Consider the following 23,316-nt stretch of genomic DNA (forward strand, 5'->3'; position numbering starts at 1 on the left):
GATCATACACAATAAAAATCTTTGAGAACCTTCTATTTTACTTAAACCATCTAAAAATGTTTTTAAGGCCTAGCTCGTTAATTAGGGGAATGTAGTAATGATTGGAAGACTTTTTTCAACTAAATAATTCATTAAAATATCCACAGGGGTTCTTGAGCTCATCTCGATTAAAAACTCTATCGGTTCAAGATCAGTCAGGTCAAAATCTCACTTGGTTCCTAAGTTTAGCCTGGTAAAAACTCAGTTGGTTTGAGAATAGCCAATCTTAAATCTTACCTCGGTGCATGGTCAGCCTGTGCAAAACCCTGATTCAATTAAGAGGATATCCAACTTAAAACTCCATTTTGGTTTGAGATCATCCTATGGAAAATCTCTGTTTTCTTTGAAGGATAACCACTTTAAGCCTTGTTCATTGTTTGGTTGAAATTTGGCCTTAAAACTTCATTCCTCGTTTAAGGAGGTTCATGGGCATATCCTTCTAAAACCTTTCAAGTTTATTGGATACTATCAAGAATAATTATCGGGGACAAGAGTAAGTCAATATAGGATGAACTTATATAAATTTTTAGTGTATATCTTTATCCCTTATCTATTTACTTTATTGTCTTTCTTTTGGTTTTGCGTTGCTTATTCAGTCATATGTTTTAAAATGTCTTCAAACACAATTTTTACAAATAATTTTATATTAAATCAACATTTTTTAAACCTCCATAATTCACCCTCCTTCTTGTGCATGGAGTCACATGTCCAACAAGTGACATCATAGTCTAACTCCTGTTTAAAGACTAATTGTCTCAAAAGGAAGATGATTTCATACACTTCTTTTAACAAGAGGACGTTCCTAAACACACCTCCACCATTTAATAGCGATAGGTTTGAATTGTGGAAAGCTAGAGTTAAAATTTTCATTCAAAGTATTAATCTCAATTTGTGGGAAATAATAATCAATGGTCTGTTTATCCCTACTTACTATGTTAATGGTGAAGTAATAGATAAACCTGATTTTCTTTAGACCAACAAAGACAAGAGAAAGTTTAAAATTGATTTTAAAGCTAAATTTTTTTTGGTTATGACTTTAAGTGAAAATCAATTTTCTTATGTCCTTAGAAGTAATTCTGCCAAGAAAATGTAGGACACTCTTGAAATGAACGATGAAGTCTCTCCAAGTATCGAATAAGAGAGAATAAACATACAAATCAAAGAATTCTAAACACTAGATGAATATGAATGTTATTTTCACAGATAGTGGTAAACCATTAGAAATCTCGAAAGACATGTTAGCCATTTCGTATACTTAGCCTAGGAAATGAATTCAGCGTCTAATAAGCCATTGGATGTGCTTACAGTAGCCCTGACTTTCTCTGAGGACTGCCTCCTCCGCCGTTGGGAGACGTAGCGGGTGCTGAAGTCCACATTCAACTGGTGGCATGTGACACGGGGATTGATGTCGGGCATCTCATGTAGAAAGATAGAGAAAATATCCATATTGGCTTGGGTTCATTCAATTAAAGTGGATCTTAGCTTGACGAGAAACCCAAATCCTATATTTATTGACCAAGTTGGGTTATCGTTAAGTTGGACAGATTCAAACTCACCGTCTGGGATTGGCCTAACCTCATCTTCGCCCGCGTCTAGGTCTCACGTCCCTACGTCCTATGGATTACTCTATACCCTTGCCACCGATGCAAAGATATCCTTAAGGATGGGCTCCTTGATTCATTTCACTTCTCCCAAGTTGGCACCAACAACAGTCAGTTTCCCTTCATATCATGATATGCCACCCTCAGGTGGAACGAGATTGCTATTGCGTCTAGCTTTGTTAAGAAGGATCTTCTCATAATACCTATAAAGGCGTTTCTACACGCAGTTACTAGGAAGTGAAGGATTGCCTTTATATCACGTTATCCGTCTCCCAATATCGACGTCAGATCTATCGCTCCACAAGGGTGAGTTAGCGAATCGTTTAAGGCTAACAAATCTCTGCCGCATCAGATCTGTCTATTGAATTCTCAACTGTTCTAATGTGTCAGCGTAGAGGATATTGCAAGAGCTTATATCAAATACAAAGAATCGTTTCATATTTCGTAAGCGATGATGACGTTGAGAATTTGAGGTAAATCATAGTTCGGAGTTCCATTGATCATTTTGCGATCTAGAAACCCTAACTCCAATTGACCTCCACTTTAGTGAGTGTCTGTATAAGTCATTAAATAAGGCATTCTGATGACAGATAGATATTGGATGTTGTTGCATAGCAGATCTCGTTGGTCGATGATAATTGTTAGAGTATTGAATCAGATGATTGAACGAATCTCCTAGACACGATTAATTGAGTTACCGCTTTTATTTCCTCTGCTTCTGGTATATATCTGATTCTGGATCGAAAATAATCTTGCTCGTAGAATTTCATAGAGAATTAGAAGTCGATTCCCATAAACGACGTCATTGTTATGTACTAGAACCAGAAATAGTTGATGTATATTGTGAGGAATTTTGAACCGATGGTGCTGATCTCCGATATGGTGGTGTGGGGGTGGACCTACATGATTATCACTTCAAACCCCAAGTCAATTTAAAATTTCAAATGATTTAAGTGAAAAGTGGATATCAAAAAGAATATATTACTTTTTATGTGAAATGACTTTTATACCTTAGATCACAAGGATGATATTTAAGTTAATCTAGACCTAAGTCATTTGGATTTTTGATCTGCCCATATTTTATATATATATATATATATATATATATATATATATATATATATATATATATATATATATATATATATATATATATATATATATATATATATATATATATATATAAGTCGATATCCAATTTTAAAAATATATGTCATGACTTTTATATATTCCAAAAATTAAGGTAATGTTATTCTCCATCAAGGTGGGGAGATCTCTATTGCCTGCTAGTGATGTAAGTGTTGGCTAGTGCGATTTTTTTTTTTTAATATCCAGTTTTTTTAAAAAAATTTCAAAAATAAACATTTTTTCAAAAAAATTACAAAAATGGGCAATTTTTGCCCTAATTTTGTACATGGGCGCCACCCTAGTTGGCGCCTACCCTTAAAGGGTAGGGCAAGTCGCCACTAGGAGTGGCGCCTACACTCTTTTTCCTTTTTTTTTTTTTTAATATGTTTTTTTTTTTTTAAATTTTTTTAATTTATGAATTTAGATTTATTATAAATTATATAAATTTATATTAATACATATATATAAATAAAATTATTTACAAGATTAATATATATATATATATATATATATATATATATATATATATATATATTAATTTATATATATATTAATTAAATTTATAAGTAATTAATATTATTTATAAATTTTTGGGGAAAATTAGGGTTAATCATGTTAAGGTTAATTTATCAAGTGCGACACTAATTAGGGTTAAGTAGATTGGTGTACAACCCAGATCTTTTCCTATAAATAAAGTGTTATTTCCTTGCATTTTCTTCACCACTATTTCCTATCACTTTCTCTATCAAGTTGAGTTCATGGCATCCCCAAGACCGTCGTCATGGCAGCGAACATCATCAAGGCGCCCGGATCCTGAACAAGTAATCTTAAAAAGGGATGGGCATGTTATTTTCTCGCCTTTGAAACCCCCAATGGAGATGAAATTTTGGAACATCCGTTCGTTGGACCAACTAAAAAGGTCCTTGATGTCTTGGTTAGAGGGAGATTACCAACCTGGTGAATTCATCAGAAGGATTCAGAGGCTTAGAACAAGGTTCTCATTTGAAACTGGAGAAACGATACGTTGGTGGGTTGAAGTTGAAAGCGACATTGATTGCATCCAAATGATGCATGGATCAGACGACATAGTGTTAACTGTTGTAATTTCTTAGATTTTAATGGTTGTTTTTCATGTTGTTGTTGTATTTGTTATTGTTCTAGTACTTGTTCTTGTTTTAGTACTTGTTTTTGTTCCAGTATTTGTTTTTGTTTTATTAATTGGTGTTGTAATGTTAGATGTTTGTGTTTGTTGTTCAAGTGTCATCTTCTATTTGGAATAAAAAGTAAACTTTAATGATAAATAGCATTGGTACACAGATTTATGAATATGAAAACTAAGTTGTGGAACTAGATCCACGATATGGACATTTGTTCTTATTATGCCCTAGTTGTCTACATATGCTACACTTCCTCTGCATTTTCTCTGCGACGTCCATTTCAGTTCTAATGCGCCTGCTATTTGGGCGACCACTTTTATTCCGCCGCATTGATTCGTTGTGCCAAACAATTTCCCCGTCATACTCTGGCCAGTACGCCTCCAATGCTACCACCGGAAAGGGATTGTCGTATACATTGAGCAATGTTGCAACTTTGTAGATGGGAGACACTAGCGATAATGCATCGAAGTGGCTGTGTGAACACGCTGCAATGACATGGGAACAAGGCATACGATAGGCCTGAAATTGACCACAGTCGCACCAACGGTCTGGTATTAGGACCCTATACTCTTGTCTGGGCAGCCCTTGGTTGTGGTCAATTGTTTCCTTGACACTAAAAGTGTGGCCATGGCGGTCGAATTCCGTAACCCGATGGCTGCTGGCTTTGGCAGATTCCTGCCTCATAAACTTCATGCAGGCATCACTATATACTTGACTCGTCTGCAACACTTCATGCCAGCGCCTGCCTCTTGTTACGAACAACGTTGCCATCCGAAAATAGGTCGCACTCACCAATGCGGTTACCGGGAGGTTACGTATGCCCTTAAAGACGCCATTCATTGATTCCACAAGATTTGTTGTCATGTGGCCCCACCTCACCCCATCGTCGTATGATCTAGTCCACTTCGCTCTGTCGATATTATCGATCCACCTCCCTGCATCAGAATTTGCCAACACTATTTCCCGGCGGTAGTATTGGAATCCAGGTTGGTTTAATGCATACCCCGCGTTTATTAAATGTTGCTTCAAGAAGTTATCCTTGAACTCCCGCATAAAATTTTGATCAATATGCCTGATGCAGTAGACATGGGTAGACGGGGGGTCATGCCAACCATTTGCTGGATTATTGTATGCACTGTCTATTGAAGCGTGCCTGTCAGAAATCACACAGATGCCAGCTTGTGGAGTCACGTGCGTTCGGAGATTCTTAAGGAAGAAACTCCAAGCAGCAGCCGTTTCTCCTTCTACCAATGCAAAGGCTATTGGGAAAATATTAGAATTTCCATCTTGTGCGACCGCCATCAGTAACGATCCTTTGTATTTCCCATACAGCCAAGTTCCATCGACTTGAACAAGTGGTTTGCAGAATGTAAAACCGATGATGCAGGGACGGAATGCCCAGAAAAGTCTATGGAATATTCCATTACCTTCTAGACGAGTTCCGTCAGGGGATTGTGCCGGCAAGGTCTCCATTATAGAAACCGTCCCAGGTGAATACAATCGTAGTGCAGCCAGGTAGCGTGGTAGTTGTTTGTATGACTCCTCCCAGTTACCGTATACCAGTTCAATTGCCTTGGTTTTCGCTAACCAAGCCTTTCTGTATGACGGTGTATATTTGAAAACAGCCACGCAATGGGAGATAATTGTTTTGACCTTCAGTGACGGGTCAGCCTCAACTAGAGGTAATATGGAATGGCAAATCATATCATGGCTAAGTTTGCGATGATCCTGTGCCATGTTGGTGTTGACGCAAATGTGAGCTTGAGAAATGGACCCTATCACCCACGCATTATGTTTCTTCTTGTACGATGCCATCAACCTATACCCACACTCTGGATTTTTGCATACAATAACGTATCTTTCCGGATTTGATTTGATAACATCGTAGTCAACACAGTTTTTCAAGTGTCAGTTCTTTATTGCTAACAGACACTCTTCCTTGGTCCGAAATTGGTCACCCTTCTTTAAGTCCTCATCAGACCTCATATATGGGTTGTAGAACATATCTGATGAGGGCTCATCCTCGCCCAAGTTAAGTGTTGTGAAGTGCGCAGGCGGTGAGTAGCGTTGCGCTATAGGTATTTGAATTTGGTCTTCGTCTTCAGAATCACGGTTCACTAAGTCATCAACCACGTCTTCAGCATCATCAACCACATCGTCTTCAACGTGGTGCTCAACATCTTGTTCGTCATCAATCACAGGATCAATAACCTGTGACTGAATATTCTGAGTTGGTTGAAATTATTCCAACACAATGTACAACACTATGTATTCGTAACCAGAATACTCATGGTTACGAAACATGTATTTTGTCTCCATGTCATTTTGAATCAATGACTTATAAAACTTGACAGAGTTGTTTTCTGAAAAAAAAGGTTGTTGATAAAAAATTTGGGACACGGGTTGTCTTAGTTTGGACTCAATCTTTTTCTTCAGATAAGAGAAGTCAGCTCCTCTATTTAGACAAAAACGAGTGCATTCGGTGTTTCTAAATAGGAAGCCAGACATATCACATTCATAAGTCTCACCATTGACGTGAGCTTTGATTTTGTATTGTGATGAAGATGCCATGTTTTGTGAAGGTTTTGTGAAGATATTGTGATGGTTTTGTGAAGATATTGTGAAGGTTTTGTGAAGGTTTTGTGATGATATTATGAAGGTTTTGTGATGATATTGTGAAGGTTTTGTGAAGATTGATGTGAAGGTTTTGTGAATACCTTTGTGAAAATGTGTGTGAATATTTATACTGCAAGATTCCGACACATCTTTGCATGCATGTCTTCAACCAAGCCTTCCCCAAGAGCAACGCATGCAAAACTTGGACACGTGTAAAGCATGCAAGAAACCAAGCCTTCCCCAAGAGCAACGCATGCAAAACTTGGACACGTGTAAAGCATGCAAGAATCTTGCAGGCAAGGTGGAGCTGCATGCATGTAATAATTTTGACACGTCTACTGCCTATCCATCAAATGTATTCTCCACATAGTCTGAACTTAGTCTCAGCTTTAGCTTTGCTTGCACCAAAAACTTAAACTTCTTGAACTTCCAATACTGAATATCACACTTCCAATACTAAACTACCTCTTTTTTCCATTATGTGTTTAAACAACCTGATTAATTATTTTAAATAATATTCCCACGCATGCCTGATTATTTTAAACAACCTCTTTTATTCAATCTTATTTAAGCTTAATTATTTATTTTAAACAACCTGATTATTTATTTTAAATAATATTCCCACGCATGCCTTCCACGTGTCACACCTTTGCATCATCAGATTCCACCAAGTCTTCTCCAAGACAAGACAAGTGCAACCTAGTCTGCACCAATGCATGCCAACACTACCACCTAGCCTGCACCTATTCTGCAAGATTCTCACGCATGCCTTCCACTTGTCACATTTTTGCATCATCAGATTCCACCAAGTCTTCCCCAAGACAAGACAAGTGCAACCTAGTCTGCACCAATGCATGCCAACACTACCACCTAGCCTGCACCTATTCTGCAAGATTCCCACCACCTAGTCTGAACTTAGTCTCAGAGATTCCCACGCATGCCTGTTGCTCAAAAGTATTCACCACCACGTCTGCAAGATTCCCACGCATGCCTTACACGTGTCACACCTTTGAATGCAACACTCCCACCTAGTCTGTACCAATGCATGCCAACCTATCCACCTAGCCTCCACCTAGTCTGAACTTAGTCTCAGAGATTACCACGCATGCCTTACATGTGTCACACCTTTGAATGCAACACTCCACCTAGTCTGTACCCATGCATGCCAACCTATCCACCTAGCCTCCACCTAGTCTGAACTTAGTCTCAGAGATTCCCACGCATGCCTTACACTTGTCACACCTTTGAATGCAACACTCCCACCTAGTCTGTACCAATGCATGCCAACTTATCCACCTAGCCTCCACCTAGTCTGAACTTAGTCTCAGAGATTCCCACGCATGCCTTACACTTGTCACATTTTTGCATCATCAGATTCCACCAAGTCTTCCCCAAGACAAGACAAGTCCCACCTAGTCTGCACCAATGCATGCCAACACTACCACCTAGCCTGCACCTATTCTGCAAGATTCCCACGCATGCCTTCCACTTGTCACACCTTTGCATATTCAGTCTACTTGAAAACGAGTATAAATAGAGGGTCATTCTTGCAAGTTTTCATCAACCACTAACACTTTTATTCAGAGAACTCCGGCGAAACTTCTCATCCACCAAGCTTCGTTCTACATTGCAGTCATGTCTCTTCTTACCATGGGCCAAGAACACAGAGGCACTAGGGCAAACATTGCCTCATTCGTAAGTTTTTCTTGAACATTGCCTCTTTCGTATGTTTGTAATTTGTTTTTTAAAAGTCCAATCTAATGATTGTTTATATTGTTTGTTTTTAAAGGATCCCAAGAAATTTCGTCAACGTTCACACCCTATGCCTTATCCAGACCCATGGTGCGTACCTTACATAGAGCGTGCGGGTTTCGGTCATGTTATGCATGTCGTAAATGCCACAATTGATGTCAAATTCATTTTGGCTCTGTGTGAACGTTGGAGACCTGAGACACACACTTTTCACCTACCAACTGGTGAATGTACCGTCACATTAGAGGACGTGTACATGCTTTTGGGTCTTAGAATAGATGGTAAGCCTGTGACTGGAAATGTTCAACAGCCTAACCAAATATGTGTTCAAATGTTGGGGTAGATCTGGTCGAGGGTGAGGGATCTGCAAAAGCAAGGGGTCAGGGTATTAAATTATCTAGCCTACAATTGTACCACGACTCCATAACTTTGACTGAGGAATCCTCCGAACAAGAAAAAGTCATAAAAACCCGGGTTTACATTATGCTATTGTTTGGGAACTTGCTATTTCCCGAAGGGACGGGAAATAGCATAAACTTTATGTACTTGAGTTTGCTCGGGGACATTGATAGAATAAGCACATATAGTTGGGGTTCTGCTGTATTAGCATTCCTATATAGCTCTTTGTGTAAAAATGCACAAAATGAGCACTGTACATTTTCTGGATGTGCTTTTTTGCTCCAAACATGGGGGTGGTCGAGATTGCCGAGGCTAGCCCCAGAAAATCCTAATGTCTACTCCTTCCCCTACGCAACTAGGTAAATTTATGATGTTATTTCATTTTGTATATTTATTCTATAAATATTTGTAAATAATATTATTTATCTTTTTTTGTTTAGGTTCATTACAACCGGACTGGATTACAGTCTTACCCCCAAAAATAAAATTATATTTTATCGTCAACTCTTGGATCGTCTCCGAGCACAAGATGTATTACCACTAAATCACTCAGCTTCTAACTGATTTATTAATATCATGCATTCTCGATAAATAACATATTTGTTTTTTTCTTTGCAGTTTATTTGGAGGCCATATTTGGGATTGGAACATCAACCCAACCCCGAAGATGCAGCTGTTTGGACAGCAAAAACGGCCATAATGCGGTTCACCACTGTGGAGATGCACCAAAGTGACCGTGTCAAGCTGCAATTCGGAATGCATCAAGAAATCCCAGGCCCCCCAATGTCTATGGAACCTTGGCATCTAAAAAAAGTCAGCCACCAGTGGTATGCCCAAAATTGGAAGGAATTTGCTAAGGAGTTTCGTAAAATGTGGAAAGACCGTGCCCACTATGTTCTACAATTTCCGGTGGCGCCCAACGAAATGAAGCCGACAAGGGAATATGTGGATTGGTATAGAGCAAATACAAATCCAGAAATGATTGTGTCTGACCCGTTCTATTTGGACGATCCCCGAATGCAACAACCATATTTCCAACAACAACAACCACCACAATATTCCCAACAACAACAACCACCACCTTATTACCAACAACAACCACCACCACCATTTTACCAACAACAACCACCACCACCTTATTACCAACAACAACCACCACCACCATATTACCAACAACAACCACCACAACACATGTCCACCCCCCAACCAAATCAACAATACATACCACAAACTCAACCCCAATACCATGAAGACTACCAACACCAAACTCAACATTCCCACCACCATCAACAGTCCCAACACCTACCACAATATCAATCCCCCCACTTCCATCACGACAATGTCCCGAGCTCTTCCAGTCCTCCACCTAGCCCCGACACGGGTATACAAGAGGACTACCAACAAGACTACTACACACCACAACAAACATTGTTCTTTGGCCAACCCGATTCAACCCTAAACTACCAAAGACCACAATTCGAGGGCGCACCCAGCAGTAGTCAGTTTGTCCCACCGAGACAAAGCTTTGAGGGCGCAGAGGGGACCCGTCTTTCCTACAGCACTGAAGGGACTTCGACCCAACCACAACGGCAAACGGCAAGGGGACGCGTTAGGACTAGGGGTGGTAATAGGGAAGCACCACCACCACGTGAACCGTCTAGGCGACTAATTAGACCTCCCTCGTGCGGATCGTACCAGGGACCGCATCATATGTGATAAATCCCAAATTAATAATGCATTTTAATCATATCTTTGTAATATTTGTCTTGTCTATTATTTAAATAAAAATATTTTCTATTTATTATCTTTATATCTTTATCTTTATCTTTAAAGATATTGTCTATCATATCTTTATATATATATATATATATATATATATATATATATATATATATTTATAATATATATATATATATATATATATATATATATATATATATATATAATATATATATATATATATATATTAATTTACATGAATATAAATATTTATTTACACGTATATAAATTAATTTTTTTTCCAAAAATTTACAAATAATATTAATTACTTATAAATTAAATTAATATATATATATATATAAATTAATATATATAAATTAATATATATATATATAAATTAATATATATATATATATATATATATATATATATATATCTTGTAAATAATTTTATTTTTATATATGTGTTAATATAAATTAATATAATTTATAAAAAATATAAATTTATAAATTAAAAAAAATTAAAAAAATAAATAAAATAAAACATATTAAAAAAAAAAAAAAAAAAAGGAATGGGTGTAGGCGCCACTCCTAGTGGCGACTTGCCCTACCCATTAAGGGTAGGCGCCAACTAGGGTGGCGCCTAGGTAAAATTTAGGGTCAAAAATGGCCATTTGTGTAATTTTTTTAAAAAATGGTGTATTTTTAAAAAAAATTTAAATTTCTGGATATTTAAAAAAAAAATTCGGCTAGTGCCTACTAGATTTTGATATTTTTGTAGATTAGTGATATTAAAATAATAGAAATGAATATACCGTAATTAAATCTTTGTTTCTAGACAAATATTAGTGATATCCAAAAGGAAAATTGAATATGTTATAAATACTTCTATGAGATAATTTGTGAGTTTTTAAATCATTTTTCTCGTTAATTTGAACTAAAAACTTCAAATAAACACGTAGTATATTTCATACTTTGTTGGTTTTATAGTGTCAAAATTGAATATCGTTACTCTATTTTGTTAGAGTATATGAGAAGTCGTTGATCTCCTGATGTTACTTGTACACCTCATTTTTTTTAGCACATGACACCACTGTATACTACTATTTCTATCACTAACTAATCTGAAAATACACTAACTCACCAAAAAAAAGTAAGAGACATCTTATGATCTCCTAATTTTAGATGTAAAAATATAATTTCCCACCAACATGTTATTTTCTTAGAGCGTCCGTTTTTTGTAACCATTAGAATTAGAATATGATGTAGTATGGAGTTTGTTAAAACATTTTTAAAATTAGAGGACTTAATATTAAATATCATTATTTTTGAACTAAATTAATTAAAAAATTGAAAGGATAATTTTTTTAAAAAGAAAGGCATTTCTATTTCCTGGTAAATAAATTAAATACACGATTGAGAAAAAAACAGAAAGCAGCTGAGCTCCATCTACTCAATACATACACAGTACTACGAAGCTACAAGCTGATTCCTCAAAATATGTTGAAACCAAACTGAACCAAACCTTCTTAATAATTACTAATACCAACAAAATCTTTCTTCCGGAGAATCCGGGGACATGTACTACTACTGTATATCCCTCTGCTCATATTCCCCTTTTTGCTTTTTCTTTCTAATTTTTACCATTTATTATTATTTATTTATTTTTGAATTTTTACCTTTTGTTCTTACCTAAATAGTTACGTATCATTGTAACGTCAAATCCTTAGCTTCCACAAAGGTACCATGAAAACCATACGGAACTCTAGAAGGTAACTTAACGGTGGCTTCCACTTCCAAGTTCACGGCGTTTACTATCTGTAACTCTGATTTACATCTCCTCTCATCATGCACCAAAGCCATAATGTACCCCTCATCTTCTTCGTTTTCATATTCACACCTCCCTGATCTTCTTGTTGGTAAGAAAAATGGTTCTCCACCAAACCTTCCATCACCGTAGCTATGTTTCTTCACCTCCCCACTTTCAAGGTCCACCTTAGCGAACCCTGATACTTTCGGCCACGGTTCCGCAACTGCCAAATAAGCGAACCGGGTTTTTCTACCGAGCCGGTTCCGGTTCACCATCCCAGCTTCTAGATTCATCTGTGGAACTATCGACCGGCGCGTGGATTTACCTGTTTTTAGGTTCAGCCTTATCTCTGATAAAACGCTTTTCAGATTCTCATCGCTCTCGTTGAAGATTGAATCAGGTGGCGTCATGCACGAACCAATAACCACTATTTCATCTGCTTCTGGTTCTTCCCACGCGTTCCACAAATGGAAGCAAAACGTGTCAGGTGAATCCACCCAAATGATGCTTGAAGCGTCTTTTGCATACTTTGGAAGGACGCCGAATCTTGATTTCTTTGCACCGTCGAATATCACCGGTGAACCACCCTTGATCATTTCTTCCAACTTGAACACCACCTGGTGATCGGGGATTACTACGAAATTCTCTGTGATCGCGAAATCGTGCGTCATTGTTGGAACTGAGAGACGAATTTCGACGTCCGGCGACTTTTTTCCGTCTGGTGAGAACCGGAAGTATTTCAAGTAAGGTCTAGCTACCTCGTAGCTCAATGCAAAGAGTTCGCCGGAGATAGGATCAATCTTCGGGTGTGCGATCATGGTGGAATGAAGCTGGTCCAAGAAGCTGTAACGACCAACGGTTTTAAGGTCACCATAGGGAGTGATTTGTAGTTCATAGGGAAGGTCATCTTCTGACATAGCTAGTAGTTTTCCGTCGAAGTATACAAGGCCGGCGTTGGCAACGCCGGAGCCGCGTCTGTGATCAACGATGCCGCAAAGACTTCTAGCGTAGAAGAGCATAAGCCTTGCGATACCCGAGTGACCATGGAGTTCTCCGATGGCCTTCGGGAACATCGCCCGGCCTAGCTCTCGCTCCTGAACGAGCCTCTCTGTTTCGGTGAAGCGGCAAGCGTAGCTTGCCACACCGTCATTCATGGTTACAGCGTGAACCATACCATCACCGTCGAAGAGATGGTGTCCGGAAACTGGTTCAAACATTGGGTTGGCACCGTTACGTACATAAACACCGTTGACGCAGTCGGGGATTTTCCCGGTAACCGGGAGTGAATGAACGACTGGTTGTTCCGGTACCGGAGCGAAGTTTCCAGCGATTTGAATTCTCGGGTCCGAAGTTTTGGGAAGTGGATATTGGAGCTCGCGTGAGAGCAACGCGCTTTCAAACATGTTTAGTGCTATTGCTGCGGCTTTTTGTAATGGGTTCCACTGTGAGGATTCTTTTGGTTTGTGTATAATAGTTTCAGTGTCATTTTCTTTGTTTATTAAGGGTTGTTTGTAGGATTGTTTTGGATAATCCAATACTGAGGGAGAGTGAACAGCACACTGAAGTAATAATATCTTTCTATTGGGCTTCTTCAGCTTTAGGGTGGATTTATCATTGAATGATGTAGAGGATGATGAGGAGATAGAGAAAGACTGTGGGAATTGAGGTTTATTAGTAGTAGTAGCCCAAGTGTTAGAATTGAGTGCTAGTGAAGAAGGTGCCATGATCAAAGAGATTTTGGTGGTTTTTCAAAGTGAATAAAGAAATAAAATGATCATGGAGAAAGAAAGAAAAGAGATTGCAAGTGAGGAGAGGTTTTGGAAGGGAGAGAAAAGGGAAGACACAATTGGGTTTAAATAGAGTGGAAAGGTGAAAGAAAGAGAAAGTGTTTATATTTTTATTATTTTATTATTATTATTATATATTATAGGGAGGTAAAAGAATGAAAAGTGTGTATTTATTATTGTTATTTGATTTTCAGGAGGAGTGTGTATTTTTTTATGGAGGTCCACCTTATAGAAGAGCACGTGGTGGATTAGGCTGTGGGTTCTAAAATGTAGATGGGTGTGGGGACAAAGGCATTCGGTTTCGGTTTAGAATTGCTAGTAGCCGATTGTGACACCGAAACCTCTATGGGTGTTTCGGATACTTATCAAATTTTGTTTAGCATCACACCAAAGAATACACATTTAATTTAGTATTTAAGTATGTCTGTCCATTTTGTAGTAGTATGCTTGGTATATTTCAAAGTCATTTAATTCAATTTATTTGTGTTTAAACTTTAGAATTCATTGGTTTAATTACTTTAATCAAGTTTGGACTTAAATGTCATTATCGTTAATGTTGAAGCACTTAGCCGATGGAGGAATGAGACCGTTAGTGAGAGAACATGGAGAATGAAAAGTAAAATTGTATTTTGTAATCTAATTACATACATATATTTATATATATAAGGTGGTTACTTGTGTTCCAAGTAACTAATATAACAAATTAAATTTGAATTATATTATAACATATCCACTTATAATTCAAGTAGAAAATATCAAACTAATCAAAATTGATTTGAACCGTTCATAGTACTTTTTCAAATTTAAATTTGTTCATCTTCAATGCTTTGACGAAAACATCGGTCACTTGTGCTTCACTCGAGCAATGTCTTATCTCAAGTTCACCTTGATTTACCTTCTCCCTTAGGAAATAAAACCTAACCTCAATGTGCTTACTCATTCCAAGCAGAACTTGATTTCTTGAAAGTTTGATGGCTGCCTTTTTATCGATCTACAACACTATTGGTCTCTTTTACTTCGACATTCATCTCATCCAGCACAAATCTTATCCAGATTATTTGACATGCAATATAGAATCCTGCTATATACTCAGCCTCGCATGATGATAATACCACCACAAGTTGATTTCTCGAGCACCATGAGATTAGAGCACCAAACTCTTGAAATAAATATCCAGTTGTGCTTCTTCTGTCCTTCTTATGTCTACACTAATCAACATTTGAATAGCAATTGATCAAAGCTTCTTTGCCTTCAAAATCTTGTGGCAATAGGATTCCATAATTTAGTTATCCTTTTAGGTATCTCAGGATTCTCCTTGCGGCCTTCATGTGTGACACCTTTGGTTCATCCATGTATCTGCTCACTAATCTGATTGAGAAACCTTTATTATGTATGTTATTACACACATACCTCAGAGATCCTACAATTTGTTTGAATGAAGTGGCATCGGCCTTGTTCTCGTCTCCATGCTTCTTAAGTTTCCGATTTGGTTCGACAGGCGAGGATGCAAGATTTGAATCAGTCATCCTGAATCTCTTGAGTATTTCTTTGACACACTTCCTTTGATGTAGCACCATACATTGTTTTGTAATTTGAAATTACATGCATAGGAAATAAGACAACCTTCCCAGATCTGACATTTCAAATTCCGTCTTCATCAGCTTTTTGAACTTCGACAAGTTTGCAGTGTTATTTCCAGTTACTAGCAGGTCATCAACATATAAGCAAATGATGGTTATGTCTTGTTCCATGTCTTGTACATGGACATCATACTCATACCTGCATTTGATGAATCCCAATTCGACTAGGTATGAGTCTTGTTTCATGCCCTAGGTGTCTGTTTGAGGCCATAAAGGGCTTTGCGTAATTTGTATATTTTCCTTGTTTCCTCCTGTATCACAAAACCAAGTGGTTGTGTGACATGCAATTTCATCTAGGGAACCATTCAAAAACCCTGATTTCACACCTAAGTGAAATGTCGAACAACCTTGCTTGCATACTAAGGCTACCATTAGTATGATAGTTTCCAATCTTGCAGTTGGTGCATATATTTCAAAGTAGTCGAGTCCAACTCTTTGAAGAAATCCTCGTTCTATTAATCTTTCCTTATATATTGCAATCAATGCATTAGGATTGTAATTCAGTTTGAACACCCACTTCACTTCAATAAATTTTGTGTGAGTTGGAAATTCGACTAGCTTCCACGTATTATTTCTTTCAATGGCTTGTAACTTTTCGACCATAAATGCCTTACATTGTTTATTCTTTAAGGATTCATTATAGTTGATTGGTTCAACACCTGCAAGTCAAAAAAATGAACTAAGTCTCCATATGGTGTGACTTGATCATCACTAACCACTTCATAGTCTTGAAGTCTTACTATGACAATTCTGGTTCTTTGAGATCTTTGCCTTGTGCCTACCACACCCTCATGATTTCCTACTTTAAAAGTTGGAATTTCAATAACTACTGGGAGATCATTAACTAGAACCTCATTATGATCACTACTTTCTTCATCAAATTCATAACTCATCAGTGGTTTGCCGGTTGAATCCTTTTAGTACCAATTCTAAGTAGAGTTCTCATCAGTCATAATGTTTCAACTCATCAAAATATTACCATTGATTGGATTAAATAACCTATATTATCCAGTCTTGTGATATCCTACTAGAATCATAGGTCCACTCTTATCATCAAGCTTTCTTCTCATTGCATCAGGAACATGCTTGTAGTAGATAGAGCCAAACACCTTCAAATGTGTCACTGATGGTCTCTTTCCACTCCACACTTATTTAGGAACCTTATTCTTCAGTATCTTGGTAGGGGAATTATTCAGTATATAAACAGTAGTGGTGACCGCTTCACCCTATAGAGAATTTGACAGGTTCTTTTACTTCAACATGCATCTAGCCATATCTAATATGGTCTTATTTATTCTTTATGCTATTCCATTATGTTGAGGCATGTAGGGAGCAATTACCTCATGATCAATACCATGTTATGCATAAAACTCCTCAAATAACTTGGATGTGTATTCTCCCCCTCAATCTGTCCTTAGAACTTTGATTTGCTTTTCATTCTGGTTTTCGATAAGTATTTTTAATCTCTTAAAGATTGCAAATACTTCATCTTTGTGCTTAATCACATAAATTCAGAGTTTTCGACTATACTCATCAATAAATGAGACAAAATATTTGTTTCCACCAATTGTATGATCCTCAAAAGGGTCACATACATCTCAATGTACTACATCTAGTATGTAGGAGGACCTCATTGGCACAGTTGAAATGAAAGACTTTATGGATTTCTTCCCTACCAAATAACATTTACAGAACTTGTCAGGCATGACAAGACTTGGTATACCAATTATCATATCTTGATTAATCAGTTGGTTTAGTGACCTAAAATTCAAATGGCCAAATCTCACATGTCACAACCAATTATGCTTGTGGTTGACAACTGTTTTCAAGCATTATACCTCAGTCGAACATATCATGGTCTTAAATTTCCTATTATTTGATAGAGGAGATTTTAAGACTAAATTATTCAGAGTGTCAAATGATTCAAAGGCTCCATCCTTCATAACCACAGAGAAACTTTTTACGACCAGTTGTCATACGCTTAGCAAATTGTAATTTATTCCAGGTACATATAGTATATCTTCGATCATGGCTTTTGCTCCATTTCTACTTTGAATAACTATGTTTCTTATATCTTCTGCTTGCAATGAGATATTGTCTGCAAGTCTGACCTTGCTCTTCTTCCACTCATCAAAATATGCTAACTAAACTTTTTAACCAGTCATGTGGCTCGAGCATCCTGTGTTGAGGAACTAGATCTTGGAGTCGACATGCTCATAAGAAACTACAGCCATAAGCACCATGGTTTCAGAATCATCTAAATTTTCACGTGCAAAGTTTACTCCTTCGACATTCTTCTTTGTTGAAGAACCTTTGCTGCCTTTCTTATATCAACAAATATTGGACAAATGACCCCATTTTTCACAGTTGTAACACTGCACAATTTTCTTCTCGAGTTTTTCTTTATGATTCAAAGTTCCTTCTCCTCTTTTGGAGGATTCAAAAGTTCTCTCACCATTCTTTTACTTGTGAGAATCTAGCCAAGAACCTTTCTTGCTCAGGGACTTGTCACCTTTACCTTTAAACATAGAACCTCCATGTTTCTTTCATGTTTGGGCCTGAAGTGCTTGTATCGAATCTTAAACCCCTTTTCTCTCAACTATCCTTAACTCATGCGCCTCCAATGAACCAACCAAATCTTCCAATTTTAGAGTTCCAAGACTGTTGGATTCTTGAATGGCCATGATAACATGATCAAAGTGAGAGGTCAAGATTCTCATTACCTTTTCAAGTATCATCTTATCAGTTAGGACTTGACCATAATCTTTCATAAGATGGACAAGATTCTGCACTTTTGAGACATAGCCTGCAATCTTTTCATCTTCTCCCATATGCAGTAACTCATACTGCCTCCGCAGTGCTTGTAACTTGACACTTTTAACCATCTCACCACGTTCGTAATACTTGATAAGAATATCCCATGTCTCCTTTATAACTTCAGCATGAGAGGTTCGATCGAAATACGCAACATCCACTTCAGATTGAATACAAAACGTGACCTTGCAATCTTACTTCTTAGCAGTCTTTTGGTTGATCCTCTGAGTGTCATTTACGTTGTGAGCAAGTTCAGGGACGACATTAGTGACCACTTCTAGGGTTTCTTGAAAACCAAACAAGGATTTCATTTGCTTACTCCATCGGTTCCAATTTTTCCCGTCTAGAATTGGAAAAGAATTGGGAATACCATTGCCACCATTCATCCCTGCAGCAAATACAATTCATGATCCTTGGAAACACAACCACCAACGTGCAAATCTTGAATCAGAATCAAGAGAAACGAACCAAAAACTTTAGATACCAATTTGTTAGTGCTAGAGCACTTAGGTGAGGAATGAATAAGAGAGTTAGAGAGATAATATGGAAAATGAAAGTAAAATTGTATTTTGTAATCTAACTACGTACATATATTTATACTCAAATGCTTACTTATTATAAGTAACTAATATAACAAATTAAACTTGGATTATATTACTTCTAATTATAATTATAATGTGAGAAATTAAGTAATAGAAGTATGTTACTCCCTATCATGCCATCTTTATAAATGGTTTTGAGCTTGTAAGTATATATCTCCCTATGACAAAATTATTGACAACTTTTTTCACTCATAGGACACAATTGATATCAAATATTTGCCATCAGAGCATAAAAGATTCAAAGAGATGAGAAGCAAATGATTGTAATTTTATGGGATTTGCAATAACTATGGTTGTTTAGCCATTGTATTTTCTTATTTAGTTTCAACTTTTACTTGTGTGAAAATATCCTTTATATTTCTCAATATTATACTGGATATTGTCTTAAAAATAAAACATTCCACATGTTGCTGCTGCTTGGCCCATGTGTTCTGTTGTGCCTTCAAATGGCTATTGTGGCTCACTATAATCTTGTAACCTGGTTTCTGTTGCTTCTGTTTTTCTGTCCTTGTAATAATGTCTTTGTAATATGAGATTGGGTTGGTCTTGTTCGGCATAATCTTGCAGTTACTTTCAGTTGGCTCTTAACTACCGTCTTGTTTGGAACGGCAATAAATACATTTACCATATTGTATATCCAATTGTTCATCTTATTGCTGGAACTTTTATTCACCTAAAACAACTTCATTTTATGCATAGTATTTTTTTATTAAACTCACAATTTGTTATTCTCTCTTTCCATTATTGGTGTATGTTTAAAAAAAAAATCGGAAATTTATGTGTACAAAAAAGTATCCACTAATCTATAATGAACAAAGTACTCCCATTTTATGGGCCTTGCCTTAGAGTTGGAGAGAGACACCGGAAACTATCATATATGGTCATTGTGATGAGTGGTGGATTCACGACTCTTCCCACCTCATAAATTTACTTTCTATGGATAATTCTTTTGTATGGGAGTTATCCACATATATATACTACCTTTGAAGCACGGATGGGCACGCATCTGTGCACTATATTTGTATAACACACTATGATATGTGTTGGAAAATTAAATAAATACCGGAAAGATCATATGAATGTCTTTTAAAAATTAATTTTTTTATTTAATATGTTTAGAATCGATGTTAGCTCTTATGATACTCATATAATATATGTCATGATTCAAATAATCGAGAAAAATACTAAAAACAATTTTTTTTTTTTAACGCATCTTATATATTTTTTGAACAAATCTCACAAACATCTGAAAAGACTATACATATATTTAAATTATATTATCAATGAATAATTAAAAATATTTATTTTAATTAAAATATTTTTAATATATATATATATATATATATATATATATATATATATATATATATATATATATATATATATATATATATATATATATATCGGAATTTTCAAAGACCGAATAGGGAGGAACAAACATACCGAGTTGCATATAACATGGATAAGGCGGATCCCGGACAATGGGAGTATGGATATATAGCATGAGCAAGTCTGTCCCGGTCCCATAAGAACACTAGTAGAAGACATCAAGTCGGATTCAGTTTCTTGAATGGCGTTATAAGACGACATGAACAGTCACCTACGACGGTTACGAGATAATTTCATGATTTTATGAGGGTTGCATAAATTGATGGAAGAGGTGTTACTTAAGCGTTAGGGAGGACGATGAACGTTACCAAAGATCACTTAAACATGGGATCTAAATGGGCATTCCTTAAATGTTCCTTGAGGATATGACAAGTATAAAAGTGACTTTCCAATGAGGAAGGAGACAAACAACTTACACCTCATACATACAGAACGATTGTGATCTCACCTAACTAGCCTCAAGGAGATTTATCCAAATAGTGTTTATCAGGAACGTTTGGCGCCTATCGTGGGGCCTCAGTCAAACTTCCCCAGGTCTTGCAAAATAATACATTTTCACCATAACAATAGAATGCTCGTTCATCTCCTAGCCAGAGCGAATCTCGCACCCTATCAGACATGGCGCAAACCCCGCGCAGAAGAAATGAAAGAATACAGAAGAAGTCCAAGAAGCCAAGGTGACCTGTCACACTAAATACCATAGAAACGGGATTCGTAGGAGGAGGAGAAACCAGTTCGGATAGAAAAAAATATGCTCGATCAGTGATGCATATTGAACAAAAGTATCCTTCAGATGGGAAGGAAGACTCGATCGTGATCAGTTTCTCTAGAAGAGACTCGGAAGGAGTGATGGCTTACGAAAACGACCCAATGGTGATTAAAGTTCAGATCCGTGATTGGAGCGTAAAACGAGTCTTAGTTAACCCATGAAGTTCAACAGGTGTTCTATATTAGGATGCATTCAAAGGGACTAATTTCGATACCACAGAGTTGCTACCATTTAAAGGTACTTTTATAGGATTCGTCGGAGAGCATGTCCAGGTGTTAGGACATTTACCATAATGACAACTTTTGGAAGTATAGACTAGGAGAATAGTATTCAGGTAAGGTATCTAATTGTCAATGTTGCATCCCCACATAACATTATTATTGGTAGACCCTTATTCAATGCTCTAGAGAAAACTTTGTCCACTCTATACCTCACGTTAAAGTATCCTCTAGAAGATGTCCGGGTAGGAATAATGAAGGGTGATCAAGAAATAACGAGGAAATGTTATAAAGATAGTCTAAGATTTAAAAGAAGGAGTTACGCCGACGAGCCAATTAAAGATGATCAGTTAAAGGTGAACTTAGTGGATATCGACCCGAGAGAGGATCCACTCGAAAATCGCCTGAAAACCAGATAAAATATAAGAAAGATACAAAATGGCGTCCAATCACCTCACATAACTTGAATTGGTGCCAGTCGAATATCGAAGGATGAAGACAGAAAGATCGAACTCAATTTAAACATAAGTCATCGCCCTCTCATACCAGACCTGTTAAGCACACCATGGAGGTTTTGTAACCAGGTATTGAATATTTTGAGCTCATTACTCGTGGAAGTCGAACATACAAAGTTCTTAATAGGGGCTATGTGTAGCGGTGTATTCGTCGCTATATGATCTATCGATTAAATCATAAGCTATGAGATACATTGAAAATTTCGAGTCGCCACCGCACTTTTATTTATCCAAAGGACTGGCTAAAAAGCGAACAAAAGCCTAAGAAGTTTTACACGTAGAAAACTAATAAAAGATCAGAGAGTCTGGGTAAGGGGTAAATTACGCAATGGGAAGGTGTTAGGCACCCACTACGTCCTAGGTACTCCTAGGGAGCCCTTTTCACACTTGTTATGCTAAATTGTTATTTGTTATGACAAAAATATTGTGCAAACATGATTGGGATGATGAGAAAAGAATATACAATTTTTATTGGGTATTGGGTTCGAACGGATGAACCCGTTGCCTACGTACCTTCCATCAAAGGTAAGGATCAGAACGCCGTAGTTCGGCTAAAAGATTTCCAAAAGTGGGTTAGGTTCAATTTTAAACACAAACCCTAGGTCTTACGTTATCCACGGGAGAAAACTCAACCTTATACAAACAACAACGTCCACCATGTGAGAAAAGCTTCAACTTGCCAGGGAGGGGTTAACCCTATAATAGGCAAGGAAGACTTACAATTCAATCACTAAAGACAGAAGGTGAGATTAACATCATCCACTAAGATAAATCAAACCTATAGCTCATGTATGAAAACATTAATGGACAAAGCCAAAACAAGTGAATGAGTGAAGTTACTGATTATGATTATGAAAATAGAGTCAAGGTATGATTAAGGTTAATTCAAATAAGTATTATGAAAATGAAGTTTAAAAAAAAAAAGTCAAGGACTTGAGTCCAGGTTTTTAGTTAGAAAACATGAAGAAGTTTGCACAACACTTATGTCAAGTTTAAAAGGTCTAGTGTGAAAAGGTTTAGGACATAATGGATGATGAATGGATGAAGGATGGATAATAAAACTTCTTAGAAGGTTCACTTCTTGAGATCATACGGGAGATGATTCAAGTGTGTCCTTTGGAATGCAATGGATAATAGAAAACAAACAAAGATGAAATCCAAAAGGCGGATATCGGATGCCAATCACTGGGCTTATACCAATCTCCTAAAACAAAAAGGGATATCAGATGCCACTCAATGGGCTTACACTAATCTCCACAGAAGAAAACAAGAAATGGGATATGGAAGTTAACTGCCAATCTATCTGGACTTAGGTTAACTCCACAGTATGGTCCTAGGAAATCCAATGCCACATTACAGGGA

General features: G+C 37.0%; 1 protein-coding gene across 1 annotated transcript; it reads right to left on the reverse strand.

Annotated features, from left to right (window-relative positions):
* Nucleotides 1-11,826: 11,826 nt before the first annotated feature.
* On the reverse strand, nt 11,827-14,065 carry LOC127105015 (9-cis-epoxycarotenoid dioxygenase NCED2, chloroplastic). The gene has a single exon (XM_051042168.1). It carries the CDS (start codon nt 13,942-13,944, stop codon nt 12,118-12,120), a length of 1,827 nt encoding a protein of 608 aa, XP_050898125.1. The 5' UTR covers nt 13,945-14,065; the 3' UTR covers nt 11,827-12,117.
* Between the last annotated feature and the right edge of the window lie 9,251 nt (nt 14,066-23,316).

The sequence above is a fragment of the Lathyrus oleraceus genome, chromosome 7 (genome assembly GCF_024323335.1).
Source record: "Lathyrus oleraceus cultivar Zhongwan6 chromosome 7, CAAS_Psat_ZW6_1.0, whole genome shotgun sequence".
Classification (NCBI taxonomy): domain Eukaryota; kingdom Viridiplantae; phylum Streptophyta; class Magnoliopsida; order Fabales; family Fabaceae; genus Lathyrus; species Lathyrus oleraceus.

Bases quoted from the DNA above. Each gene is read 5' to 3' on its own strand.
- LOC127105015 (XM_051042168.1), bottom strand. From the start codon at position 13,944: ATGGCACCTTCTTCACTAGCACTCAATTCTAACACTTGGGCTACTACT.